We start from the raw sequence: 15,007 nt of genomic DNA on the forward strand, positions 1-15,007 counted from the left end.
CTTTTGTGTATCATCAATGTATGGTACATATAAATCAAACCAGGATGGTCTTCGGAGATAGATGAGGGTAGCTGAAGGATGGGACAAACAAAGATGATGAGTGAGAAAGTGTTCTTGATTTACTAGAATTATAACTTATTAGTGACAATTTTCACATGCTGTCAAACAAGTTCAGCACTCCTCATTCCAACTGACTGAGTTACCTTAGCAAGTTGCTGGTTGATCTGTTTCCTCATCAATCTCAATATCACCTATATTTTCCTCAATCTGACCAGTCCATATCAATGCCCAGGTCCTTTCCCTTTGACATTTGCTGCCTGGTCTGTCTAAGTGTCCTGAGTCTTTCCTTCAGCTTCAGCAAAAACAGAGAAATTTGACAAGAGAAGGGGCATTAATAATAGTTTCCTGCAGCATTCAAATGTAATTCGTTTTTGTTGGCCTTAATTATCACGACTATTTAATCCTACATCTTTGATAACAGATTGTTAATTGCAGCCTTCCATGCCTTTACTTTTGCTAAATAGCTAACATTAGCTACGCACTTTAATCGGACTTGAAGCTGGATACCCGATAAGCTTGCTGTTGTTGAGCCACAACTTTATATTTAGCCTAGCTAGTCAGTTAGCTAGCTAGCTCCTTGCTGGTCTGATGAAAATACTCAGCATTTGATTGAGTTGTGATCCTCCCAGGAACATCTGTTCACCAGTCGGCGAAATGCTGCAGCGAAAAGGTTTGAGAAAGTCATGTGGCCATCCTAGCGATAGCTAGCTATTTTGCCACTGGGTGTTATGCACTAAAGAAGATTTCTGTTCTGGTAGGCTAAAATGTAGGCTAACGGTAAGCTGCACTTGACACTCCTCTTGGATAAAATATATGTCAGTCTAGCTGTATATGCAGAAAAGTCACACGTACTCTACGTTGCACATGTTTTGGTTAATTACTTAATTTTTTATCATGTCTTTTCAGGATCTTTGTCACGTGTCAAACTAATTTCTCAGAGTGCCAAGTGTCTGCAGGTTTTCGCACCTCCCTTGTAATTGATTGATGAATGAAGGTAGCTAATTAGTAGACTCAGTAGCCTCGGTTTTTCTGATGACTGCCTTGCCTGGTTCACCAACTACTTTGCAGACAGAGTTCAGTGTGTCAAATCGGAGGGCATGCTGTCCGGTCCTCTGGCAGTCTCTATGGGGGAGCCACAGGGTTCAATTCTCGGGCCGACTCTTTTCTCTGTATATATCAATGATGTTGCTCTTGCTGCGGGCGATTCCCTGATCCACCTCTACGCAGACGACACTATTCTATATACTTCCGGCCCGTCCTTGGTCACTGTGCTATCTAACCTCCAAACGAGCTTCAATGCCATACAACACTCCTTCCGTGGCCTCCAACTGCTCTTAAATGCTAGTAAAACCAAATGCATGCTTTTCAACCGTTCGCTGCCTGCACCCGCACGCCTGATTAGCATCACCACCCTGGATGGTTCCGACCTTGAATATTTGGACATCTATAAGTACCTAGGTGTCTGGCTAGACTGTAAACTCTCCTTCCAGACTCATATCAAACATCAACAATCGAAAATCAAATCTAGAGTCGGCTTTCTATTCCGCAACAAAGCCTCCTTCACTCACGCCGCCAAACTTAACATAGTAAAACTGACTATCCTACCGATCCTCGACTTCGGCGATGTCATCTACAAAATTGCTTCCAACACTCTACTCAGCAAACTGGATGCAGTTTATCACAGTGCCATCCGTTTTGTCACTAAAGCACCTTATACCACCCACCACTGCGACCTGTATGCTCTAGTCGGCTGGCCCTCGCTACATATTCATCGCCAGACCCACTGGCTCCAGGTCATCTACAAGTCCATGCTAGGTAAAGCTCCGCCTTATCTCAGTTCACTGGTCACGATGGCAACACCCACCCGTAGCACGCGCTCCAGCAGGTGTATCTCACTGATCATCCCTAAAGCCAACACCTCATTTGGCCGCCTTTCGTTCCAGTTCTCTGCTGCCTGTGACTGGAACGAATTGCAAAAATCGCTGGAGTTAGAGACTTTTATCTCCTTCACCAACTTCAAACATCTGCTATCTGAGCAGCTAACCGATCGCTGCAGCTGTACATAGTCTATCGGTAAATAGCCCACCCATTTTTACCAACCTCATCCCCATACTGTTTTTATTTATTTACTTTTCTGCTCTTTTGCACACCAATATCTCTACCTGTACATGACCATCTGATCATTTATCACTCCAGTGTTCATCTGCAAAATTGTAATTATTCGCCTACCTCCTCATGCCTTTTGCAGACAATGTATATGGACTCCCCTTTTTTTCTACTGTGTTATTGACTTGTTAATTGTTTACTCCATGTGTAACTCTGGTTCCCCTCTCTCCACTGGGATTCTCTGCCTCTAACCCTATTACAGGGGCTGAGTCACTGGCTTACTGGTGCTCTTCCATGCCGTCCCTAGGAGGGGTGCGTCACTTGAGTGGGTTGAGTCACCGACGTGGTCTTCCTGTCTGGGTTGGCGCCCCCCCCCTTGGGTTGTGCCGTGGCGGAGATCTTTGTGGGCTATACTCGGCCTTGTCTCAGGATGGTAAGTTGGCGGTTGAAGATATCCCTCTAGTGGTGTGGGGGCTGTGCTTTGGCAAAGTGAGGGGGTTATATCCTGCCTGTTTGGCCCTGTCTGGGGGTATCATCGGATGGGGCCACAGTGTCTCCTGACCCCTCCTGTCTCAGGCTCCAGTATTTATGCTGCAGTAGTTTATGTGTCGGGGGGCTAGGGTCAGTCTGTTATATCTGGAGTACTTCTCCTGTCTTTTCCGGTGTCCTGTGTGAATTTAAGTATGCTCTCTCTAATTCTCTCTTTCTTTCTTTCTCTCTCTCTCAGAGGACCTGAGCCCTAGGACCATGCCTCAGGACTACCTGGCATAATGACTCCTTGTTGTCCTCAGTCCGACTGGCCGTGCTGCTGCTCCAGTTTCAACTGTTCTGCCTGCGGCTATGGAACCCTGACCTGTTCACTGTGATTACTATTATTTGACCAAGCTGGTCATTTATGAGCATTTGAACATCTTGACCATGTTCTGTTATAATCTCCACCCGGTACAGCCAGAAGAGGACTGGCCACCCCTCATAGCCTGGTTCCTCTCTAGGTTTCTTCCTAGGTTTAGGCCTTTCTAGGGAGTTTTTCCTAGCCACCGTGCTTCTACACCTGCATTGCTTGCTGTTTGGGGTTTTAGGCTGGGTTTCTGTACAGCACTTTGAGATATCAGCTGATGTAAGAAGGGCTATATAAATACTTTTGATTTGATTTGACCCACATTGAAAAGAAAAATGAGGAACATGACGAAAAGCTAACACAACAAGACCAGACTATTAACTACCTGATGGGCAAGGTAGAGGAATTGCAAACGAAGGGAGACTTATTGGAAAACTTTTCACGTCGTAATAATTTTAAAATGTTTGGGTCAAAACCAATGGAGTAAGGGGGCAGAACATGTCTACCTTTGTGGACAAGATGCTGAGGGAGGTCTTGGAAATCGATGCTGCTACAACTTTGGTCATGGAGAGGGCCCAGAACAAAGGACACACAGAGGTGCAGCTTATCATTGTGCACCTTCTCAACTTCTCAACTAAACAGGAGATAATGCAGCTGTCGAGAGGCAAGGGAGAACTATTCTACAAGGACAAGCGCATATCTACCTTCAATAACTATTCTGCAGAGCTGTTGCGGAAGAGAAAAGATTACAACGGGATCAAGAGAGAATTGAAAAAGCATCACATACTCTCTGATGTTTCCTGCCAAGCTGCAAGACATCTTTGATTCTGTACCTGATGCCAAGTCCTTCCTGCGCTCCATTGGGATTATACCACCTTCCAGACGAGGACAACTTCCAGACGAGGAGCACAAAAAGCTTAAACGGGAATGGGTAGGTCAGACCTTCTTCTCCTCTCCTCAAAATTGAAATAGTGTTTAAATATTGGTTAATAAGAGGTTGTCTTTTTACATTGAAAACTGATTCAGAGGGACAGTTTGTTATCATTCAGTGTCTATAATTTGGCATATAATTTAGTTTAGCTAATTTGTATGCACCAAATGATGATTCCCCGCAATTTATTCATATATGTTTCTTAGATATTGCTAAGTATTCAAATACACATTGTGTAGTTGGAGGTGACATTAATTGCACATTATCTCCACATTTGGTGGTCATGACCAGGTGGTCCCATATTAAAAATGTCTAGAGCAGTTCAGTTTCACTTTGAAGAACAGGGGTTTATTGATGTTTGGAGAAAGTTAAACCCAACAACAAAATATACTTTCTTTTCAAATCCTCGTGGGACTTACTCTAGGATATACTTTTTGTATTATCACTCAGACCTTAGCTCATCAGGCAGAACACAGTATTATTAATAACATCACCATCTCAGATCATAGTCGGGTATCCCTAAAACTTAAGTTAAAAGATTGACAACCTGATACATACAGGTGGAGGCTAAACCTTTCACTTCTTGGAGAAACTTGTTTTCAAAGGGTTGCTCAAGCTGAACTTAAGTTTTTTGGAATTTAACTCAACAGAAGTTATCAGCCCAACCCTTTTATGGCAGAGTGCTAAGGCTTATTCATCTCTGCTCAAAAAAGTACGTATACAAAAACAAGAGAAGATTTAGAGAGACATTTCCAATTAGAAGAAAGACATAAGAAACAAGGGGACACTAATTCAGCTGACTGCAGAGAACTTGGAGCTAATTACACTTCTTACTCACAAAGCTGAGGGTTCTATAACATTTGCCCGAAATGAATACTATACTGATGGAGACAAACCAGGGAAAATTCTTGCACTGTAACTATAAAAGGATGCAGTTGAACGATGTATTCCCAAAATCAGAACTGTGCAGGGCAGTTACTTCTTGTACACATGAAACAAATAAGACATTTTCTGAGTACTACGAGACCCTACATAAGAAACCTATAGATGTTTCCTCTCCTGAGGACTTTCTCACACATTTGAAGCTGCCAGAGCTATCGCATTAAGATAAGGAAATTATAGACGCCCCCATTACTGACACAGAACATGCAAGGTGGCCATCAGAAGCATGAAAAATGGGAAATGTCCAGGTCCTGATGGGTTCCCCTGTGAGTTCTATAAAAATGTCATTAAAGAGCTAATACTGCTGATCCGAGGGGTTCTTCATGAGGTTATAGAGCACAATAAATACCCAGATATTTGGTGTGAAGCAACCATCACCCTGTTAAAGAAGCCAGGTAAGGACCCACTACTAGACAGTAATGTTAAGTTTACTAAATTGTGACTCCAAAATCCTTACTAAGATTAACAAAAATAATTGAGTAGGCAGTGACAAAATTGATCAATCCAGATCAAACCGGGTACATTAAAGAACGTCACTCAACGTCGAATATAAGACGACTTCTGAATATTATCAATTACTCTTAAGACCCAACTCAAACAAACAGTTATACTATCTCTTGATGCTGAAAAGGCATTTGACCACGTCGACTGGGTCTTTCTTTTAGCAACGTTATAGAAGTTTGGTTTTGGGGAGTGCTTTTTGAAATGGATAGAGTTGAGATATTCAAGTCCAAAATCATCTGTTAGAACGAATGGGAATATGGAAATCGTTAAGGAGACTGGCTCTCGCCACTATTATTTACCCTTAGTATAGAACCTCTGGCGGGTGCTATTCGAAGTGCCATAAACATTCATGGTCTGCAGGTGGGTCCAAAGGAACACAAGATATATACAGTATGCAGACGACGTCATTGTGTACATAGCAGAGGCTAAGACGACGATTCCAAATATATTCCAATTAATATGTGAATATGGTGCTAAATCAGGCTATAAAATGTATGTTGGGAAAACTATTGCAATTATGACATTTGGTGATGCACCCTCAATTATCAAAGACAACTATGCATTTAAGTGGACTGATACAAGCCTGCGTTACTTGGTATAAGGGCACAAGGTGAGATCCAAATGCAGACACACGAGGCAGATGGTAGAGCTCAGATATTTATTATAACAAAAGGGGTATGCAAAAGGCAGGTCGGGTACAGGCGAGAGTTCATAAACCAGCTCAGTCCAAACAGTGCCAGGCGACAGGCAGGCGAGAGGTCAGGACAGGCAAGGTTTCAGTAACCAGGTCAGAGTCCAAACGGTACAAGACGATAGGCAAGCTTGAGGTCAAGGGCAGGCAGAGTGGTCAGGATAGGCAAGGGTCAAAACTAAGAAGGCGACTAAAGAGAGACTGGGAAAAGCAGCCACTGAGACACAAAAATGCTGATTGACTAGACAAACCAAGCGAACTGGCACAGAGAGACAGGAAACACATGGGTAAATACACCGGGGATAATAAGCGACACCCGGAGGGGGTGGAGACAAGGACAGGTGAAACAGATCATGGTGTGACACTTGGGTGTTAATTTTACGTCAGACTATAAGAAACTACAGTTGAAGTCGGAAGTTTAAACTGAGTTTTTCCCAATTCCTGAAATTTAATCCTAGTAAAACTTCTCTGTTTTAGGTCAGTTAGGATCACCACTTTATTTTAAGAATGTGAAATGTCAGAATAATAGTAGAGAGAATTATTTATTTCAGATTTTATTTCTTTCATCACATTCCCAGTGGGTTTACATACACTCAATTAGTATTTGGTAGCATTGCATTTAAACCTACACAAGCTTCCAACAATACATTTGGTGAATTTTGGCACATTCCTCCTGACAGAGCTGGTGTACCTGAGTCAGGTTTGTAGGCCTCTTTGCTTGCGCATGCTTTTTCAGTTCTGCCCACAGGCCTTTGTGATGACCACTCCAATAACTTGACTTTGTTGTCCTTAAGCTACTTTGCCACAACTTTGGAAGTATGCTTGTCCATTTGGAAGACCCAAGCTTTATCTTCCTGACTGATGTCTTGAGATGTTGCTTCAATATATCCACATAATTTTCCTAACTCATGATGCCATCTATTTTGTGAAGTGCACCAGTCCCTCCTGCAGCAAAGCACCCCCACAACATGATGCTGCCATCCCACAACATGATGCTGCCACTCCCGTGCTTCACGGTTGGGATGGTGTTCTTCAGCTGGCAAGGCTCCCCCATTTTCCTCCAAAAATACCGATGGTCATTATGGCCAAACAGTTATATTTTTGTTTCATCAGACCAGAAGACATTTCTCCAAAAAGTACGATCTTTGTCCCCATGTGCAGTTGCAAACCGTGGCTTATTTATGGCAGATTTGTAGCAGTGACTTCTTGCTTGCTGAGCGGCATTTCAGGTTATGTCGATATAGGACTCGTTTTACTGTGGATATATATAATTTTGTACCTGTTTCCTCCAGCATCTTCACAAGGTCCTTTGCTGTTGTTCTGGGATTGATTTGAACTTTTTGCACCAAAGTACGTTCATCTCTAGGAGACAGAACGCGTCTCCTTCCTGAGCGGTATGGCGGCTGCGTGTTCCCATGGTTTTTATACTTGCGTACTATTGTTTGTACAGATGAACGTGGTACCTTCAGGCGTTTGGAAATTGCTCCTAAGGATGAACCAGACTCGTGGACATCTACAAATTATTTTTGCTGATATCTTTTGATTTTCCCATGATGTCAAGCAAAGAAGCACTGAGTTTGAAGGTCAGCCTTGAAATACATCCACAGGTACGCCTCCAATAGACTCAAATGATGTCAATTAGCCTATCAGAAGCTTCTAAACCCATGACATAATTTTCTGGAATTTTCCAAGCTGTTTAAAACTTCTGACCCACTGGAATTGTGATACAGTGAATTATAAGTGAAATAATCTGTCTATAAACAATTGTTGGGAAAATGACTTGAGCTCATCCATTGTGTTATCCAAATATTGCACGTTGGCTAATAGGATTGATGGTAGAGGGGGATTACTCACTCGCCGTCAGATTCTTACATGTCCACCCCGACCTATGTTCCTGATATCTCCATCTCTTCTTCATGTGAGTGACCGGGATTTGGGCCTTGTCGGAAGTAAATCCTGTCGCATCCGACTCGTTAAAGAAAAAAAATCTTTATCCAGTACAAGGTGATTAATTGATGTCCTGCTATACAGAAGCTCTTTTCGGTAATAAGAGATGGATGCAGAAACATTATGTACAAAATAAGTTACAAATAATGTGAAAAAACACACATTAGCACAATAGGTTAGGAGCCCATAAAACGGCAGCCATCTCCTCTGGCGCCATCCTGTTTCCAGGATATTCATTACATTTCGAATGATTAGCATGACAGGAACATTGTACAATTCACGCACTTATCAAGAGAACATCCCTGATCATCCTACTGCCTCTGACCTGGTGGACTCACTAAACACAAATGCTGTTATATTGTCGTCTGGTTTGCTTAACAACCTTTCGACTGGAGTGTGCTAAAATCAGGATCACAAATCTACTTTGAAACCAACGTATACACCTCACACACATGGGCTTAAAAAATAAGATCTTGTACCATGTCAGATATAGAGTTCAAATGTATTGAATTTTGAGTTAGAATCCCAATATTACACTTTCTATACATCACAGAAGACTGAAATATAGCAAAACCGTTTGACATAGAAAAACAGGATGTTCGGCAGGTTTGAAATAATGTTAATTAATTATGAAGTTGTGAAAAATACTAATAACATTCCACCAATGAGGCAACTAGAGGATGATTTTGTCATTTGACTGCAGGAAAGTACTATAAGGAATTTGAAATTAATTATAATTATACTTTTGATACTCAAATATAAGAATCGTAAAATCAAATACTTAACTAAATGTACTCAAGTAGTATTTTACTGGGTGACGTTCACATTCATTTGATTCATTTTCTATTAAGGTATCTTTACTTTTACTCAAGTATGACAATTGTGTACTTTTTCCACCACGTAATATTTGCTCTCAGAGCAAGCTGTCTGTCCGTCATTTCAAAATGTCTCTCCAGCACCAAAATTAGAATACGTCGTGACGCTGTGCGTAATGTTTAGTTCGTCCCCTATGGTGAATGAAGAATCCGCTATCCAATTGTGGCACTGCCGTTGTCGAAAACAGCAACATTGTTTCCTTCTGTAGACAAAGGTGTCTCGACAACCTGATAAATTACTGAATAGTCATCCAGTTCTGTCGCTTCTTGGTGAAGACATGGAAAAACAACCACGGTTGTTGGCATCCCAACTCCTACTGAAAAACAGCTTATTCGAAGTGTCGTTAAACCGTGTGCTTCTGACATGGAAAGAGATTGCGACCAAGAAAAAACGCGTTTCTGGGGGCATACATCACCCATTTAAAGTCGGTAAGTGTCAAAAGATAAACTGGTTATGAAGTGCAAAGATGTTATTAAAATATTCCGCGGTGCACGATTGAAGGACGTTGAGAGGTCGAGGGACTGGGGATTTAGCCTGTTTTCTTTGTTGGGTATATCCGCTATCCACATTCGCGTAAACACATGACGTGGGCATGCACATAATCCTCTGAATGTTATTATATAGGCAATATAAATTAGTCGTTGAATGCTCTTAACATTTGTTATTGTCAACGAATGACATGGAATGATATAGCCTAAATTTGCCCGATAAGTATAAGGTCGATGTAGTTAATTGCCCCATAGCCTATCCGACACCGACAACTAACGTTAGGACATTAACAGTTTCATGTACTCGTTTATTTTTCTTATATATATGCTTGAGTATTATAACAGCAAGACGATCCATTGACTAGTGGACTAAACTCCACTCCATGGTGAAGGAAGTTTCTGAGGAACTTCAACAGCGTGGAGCCGAGACCAGGCTTTGTGGAATCTAGCTCCGACTACATCGATTCGCACAAGGTCAATACTTAAAACATTTCAATTATGAATTCTCCACATTGTACCTATGTAATAAACGTTAATCAAATACCACCACCTACTGTTTCCTTGTTGATATACAATGGGCACATGCGCATTTCTGCTTAGTTGCCATCTTGGAGCAACAGCAATGAGTAAACAGTCAGTGGTTGTATTTGATTAACGTTTATTGAAGAAATAGGTATGCAACTACAGAGGACAAACATATATGCACAAGATGGGTGTTTCATAATTGACATTTTTGGAAGAATTGAGAATGAGCGAATAATGTAATCGGAGCTAGATTCCTCACAGCTTCACTGAAGTTCATCATTCATAAACTTCCTTCACCATGGAGTGGAGTTTAGTCCTCTATCCATTGCCCAGAGCTTCATTTTAAATGAAAGCAAGCCGATTCTGAGCTGTTTGTTGTTTGACAGCTGGTCCGCGGAGTGCGGCTGCGGCCCTGGCTTGGATAGCCTCGCTATGTCGGGTCAATTGGATGGCACACAATTTGGCCTCGGAGTTCTTCTTTATGAGCTGGCTGACATTTTTCATCACCTCACACGGTAATAACCACCATAGCCCTTGCAAATTAGACGTGCAATGTTTTAGGCTACTGTGTTGATGTTGTTAGTCTAAAGACACTGCATATAAAAACACAAAGAATCATAATTCTAGGATGTTATTTATGTATTACCTGGCAGCGTAGCCTAGTGGTTAGAGCGTTGGACTAGTAACCGAAAGGTTGCAAGATCGAATCCCCGAGCTGACAAGGTGAAAATCTGTCTTGCACTTAAATAGCGAATGGAGGATGCTTTTCCAATGGTTCATTTTCATTCCAGCCAGGTCGGCTATATAATCCTATTGTAAAGATAAGCTATGTGCTTAATATTAAGAAAAGTTGAGAAATAAATATAGTAGGCCTAGCCTATAGAAAGCTGATGGGATCATATTTTTAATAAAGGCCATCACTCTTGTTTTCTCACACAATTTACATAGCCTATAGAAATTTTGCACAACATGAGCTCATGGGCTCTAACGAAGTGTTTGATTAGATTTTTGATGACATTTGCATTGATGTCAGAGGGACAATAGAGTGCTGAGTGCAAGACAGTTTGGTAGGCTAATAATGACTATCAGCAGCGTCAGAGCTTGGAGAAGCCTAATTACCGTGACTAAACGGTCACGTGGAATTTGACTGCCGTCATGACTCGTAACCGCCGATGTGGCGGTAATGCTGTCACCCTAATAGCCCTAGTCCAGACCTGCTTTAATTTCAACTTCCACAGATGTAGATGTTTTTGTCTGGTCCGTACCAGCCTTGTCTTGGCCAAAACATAGAAGTCCATGATTGGTTCAGATTTGGTCCAGTCAGGACCAGTTTTTTTGTAAATAGCACAACAGGTGAAAGCGTGAGCAGGTGAGTCCAGCTGTGTGTTGTGTTTGCTTCAATAGAGGGATCAGGGACGTGCAAATATAGTTTTCCTTCACAGAAAATGCATTAGTAAATTAGTCTGAAAATAGCTTCATTTTCATCCGATGACAAATGCAACTCTATTTGGCTGGCAGACACGGTAAATGACCGTGCAAATGTAAATGATCATATTTCTAATGTTAATCATAGAAAGAATGTAGCCAGCTAGTTAATCTTGAACTTTACCGGAGAAAAGTAGGCTTGCTGTCTACACTTAGAAATAGGTAGAAAAAAAGCAACACATCAGTCACGAGAGCTGTCTGCTGATGGAATGCCCATTTGTGAATTCTCATCCAAAACGAGAAGTGCTACTGAAGCACAAACTTTGTCTGATGCCGAGCAGAAGTGACACAAATAAGCATTTTTAGATTTGTTTCAGAGCAGACAAGCGTGTCAACATCTTTATCTTGTTCAATATCTCTCGTTCACATTCGCTTTTAAATAATAATAAAAAAATCCCCAAAAATGACATTCGGTAGCCCCATACCTATACATGTATAACTTTATTAGCTGGATTGCCTGTAATTGTAATTTGTTTATTTTCGTTTACGCTCGTTGGAATATTTAGCTAGTAGCCTCATGGAAATTCGCTATTACTTGAGCTAATTTTGTTAGCATTCTGGTAAGATGCCCAATGGTATTTTTCAATTTTTTGTATAATGATATAAAAATCTGTAAACCGCCTAACTCTGCTTCAGAACAGTACACAGTAGAGCACACTAGAGTTGAGAACACAATAATGTACTTTATTGTACTAGGGATGGGCTGTTCGAGTACTCACTCTTTTATTTTTTTAAGTGCTCAAATGGGACTCACTGCCTGCACTGGAAAAAAAATTGGGCATTTCTCTATATGCCAACAGTGCGCAATAAATGCCTAATTTATCATAGCTATTACAGATAACAAATCGTAATTGCTAAATTGCCTCATATACACCAAGTGTACAAAACATTAACACCTTGCTAATATTGAGTTGCACCCCCCTTTGCCCTCAGAACAGCCTCAGTTTGTCGAGGCATGAACTCTCAAGGTGTCAAATTGTCTCAAGGCCTAAAAACCCTTCTTTAAGGTGTCTCCTCCACTTCATCACTGATTTGAAGTGGATTTAACAAGTGACATCAATAAGGGATCATAACCTTCACCTGGTCAATGTATGTCGTGGAAGGAGCAGGTGTTCTTAATGTTTTATACACTCGGTGTATAGTCAGTCAATAAAAAAACAAGTGCTATTTAAGATTAAGTTATCAAAACTGTAGTATCAGCTGGTTATGTTATCGTGAAACACAATCTTCAAAAAGGTGGTAACCTCAGCAGTGGCGTTTGCTTGTACAATGTCATAGCCTTGTTTTGTTAATTTTGCAGACAAGGAGCTTATATTTCCACAGCCCTTATCAGTCAAGACTAATGTTCCCTCTAAGCTGCGCCCCCGGGACTACAGTGCAGAAGAAATATCATCCCACTGAGAGAAGCATGAGATTGAACTTCACTCAACGAGTGGCAACGTTTCCCTTTTTTCCCTCCATTTTGGGAATTGTGATCGAATCAAAGCAATATTAGCCACTTTCAGTGTAACATACCGAAACAAAATGAACTATGCAAGAGATTTTGTTGTATGCAGACTATTGCCATATATGGATCTGTGCCATTTACTTTGAACTGGACTGTGTTTACAGCTGTGGTTGTGAGTAGATGCGCTTGGTTTGAGATCAAAGCAAGAGCTGCATGTAGCCACGTGAGCACATTTTCTTCATATCCTTTGCTAGTTAGTGAGTTATTAGCCCAGTTATGGATACTTTGTAGTCAGCAATGGAGTGATTGCTTCCTATAAGAGCACCAACGTGTACATTTCTAGGTAAGAGTTCTTTTTTGTCTTAAAGAGTCAGTGTTCTATTTTGAGACGGGCTTGAATAAGGTACGTAGCCAATAGGCAGAGGGGAGCATAATTTATCTGATTATCTGTAATAATGGGTATGGGATTATTTTGTAAAGTGGTTTCTTGCATCAATCAACACAACAACATTTTCAGTCACCGCCTTGTCTGGTGGAGGAGTGGATAAACAGGTCTCCCCACAGGTGTGATTACTACCTCTGAGGGTTTAAAGCTCCCACGTACTTGGGAGTATGGCTAGACAGTACACTGTCCTTCTCTCAGCACATATCAAAGCTGCAGGCTAAGGTTAAATCATGGTTTCCTCTATCGTAATTGCTCCTCTCACCCCAGCTGCCAAACTAAACCTGCTGCTGCCATGTTGTGCTGATACCATGCTGTGTTGTCATGTGTTGCTGCCATGCTATGTTGTCGTCTTAGGTGTCCCTTTATGTAGTGTTGTCTCTTGTTGTGATGTGTGTTTTGTCCTATATTTTTAATCCCATCCCCGCAGGAAGTCTTTTGCCTTTTGGTAGGCCGTCATTGTAAATAAGAATTTGTTCTCAACTAACTTGCCTTAACTTATTTTTTGTTGTTGTTGGAAAAATAAGTTTTTATAGGCATATATTTCTGTAGGCCCAACCCAACGTACAGTCATGGCCAAACGTTTTGAGAATGACACAAATTAATTCTACTGCCTCAGTGTCTTTAGATATTTTTGTTCAGTGATTACCCTTCTTTTTCAAGACCTCTGCAATCTGCCCTGGCATGCTGTCAATTAAGTTCTGGGCCACATCCTGACTGATGGCAGCCCATTCTTGCATAATCAATGCTTGGAGTTTGTCAGAATTTGTGGGGTTTTGTTTGTCCACCCACCTCTTGGGTGGACAAGTTCCACAAGTTCTCAATGGGATTAAGGTCTGGGGAGTGTCCTGGCCATGGACCCAAAATATTGATGTTTTGTTCCCCGACCCAATTAGTTATCACTTTGACTTATGGCAAGGTGCTCCATCATGCTGGAAAAGGAATTGTTCATCACCAAACTGTTCCTGGATGGTTGGGAGACATTCCTCGTCGGAGGATGTGTTAGTACCATTCTTTATTCATGGCTGTGTTCTTAGGCAAAATTGTGAGTGAGCCCACTCCCTTGGCTGAGAAGCAACCTCACACATGAATGGTCTCAGGATGCTTTACTGTTGGCATGACACAGGACTGATGGTAGCGCTCACCTTGTCTTCTCCGGACAAGCTTTTTTCCAGATGCACCAAACAATTGGAAAGGGGATTCATCAGAGAAAATGTCCTCAGCAGTCCAATCTCTGTAACTTTTGCAGAATATCAGTCTGTCCCTGATGTTTTTCCTGGAGAGAAGTGGCTTCTTTGTTGCCCTTCTTGACACCAGGCCATCCTCCAAAAGTCTTCACCTCACTGTGTGTGCAGATGCACTCACACCTGCCTGCTGCAATTCCTTAGCAAACTCTGTACTGTTGGTGCCCCGATCCCGCAGCTGAATGAACTTTAGAAGACAGTCCTGGTGCTTGCTGGACTTTCTTGAGCGCCCTGAAGCCGCCTTCACAACAATTGAACTGCTCTCCTTGAAGTTCTGGATGATCCGATAAATGGTTGATTTAGGTGCAATCTTACTGGCAGTAATATCCTTGCCTGTGAAGCCCTTTTTGTGCAAAGCAATGATGACGGCACATGTTTTCTTGCAGGTATCCATGAATGACAGAGGAAGAACAATGATTCCAAGCACCACCCTCCTTTTGAAGCTTCCAGTCTGTTATTCGAAACTCAATCAGCATGACAG

General features: G+C 41.7%; 1 protein-coding gene across 4 annotated transcripts in view; it reads left to right on the forward strand.

Annotated features, from left to right (window-relative positions):
* Positions 1 to 9,014: 9,014 nt before the first annotated feature.
* Positions 9,015 to 15,007, forward strand: part of LOC109866842 (ceramide kinase) — a 32,263-nt gene continuing 26,270 nt past the window's right edge. For 2 of the 4 annotated variants that reach the window (XM_031801427.1, XM_020455704.2), the window contains exons 1-2: positions 9,015 to 9,323; positions 10,295 to 10,423. In XM_031801427.1, the coding sequence (XP_031657287.1) occupies positions 9,173 to 9,323; positions 10,295 to 10,423 (280 nt within the window). In that variant the 5' untranslated portion in view covers positions 9,015 to 9,172. The remainder of the gene's footprint in view (positions 9,324 to 10,294; positions 10,424 to 15,007) is intronic. The other 2 variants (XM_031801428.1, XM_020455705.2) reach the window with 2 other exon arrangements.

This window comes from Oncorhynchus kisutch, linkage group LG22, assembly GCF_002021735.2.
Source record: "Oncorhynchus kisutch isolate 150728-3 linkage group LG22, Okis_V2, whole genome shotgun sequence".
NCBI lineage: Eukaryota > Metazoa > Chordata > Actinopteri > Salmoniformes > Salmonidae > Oncorhynchus > Oncorhynchus kisutch.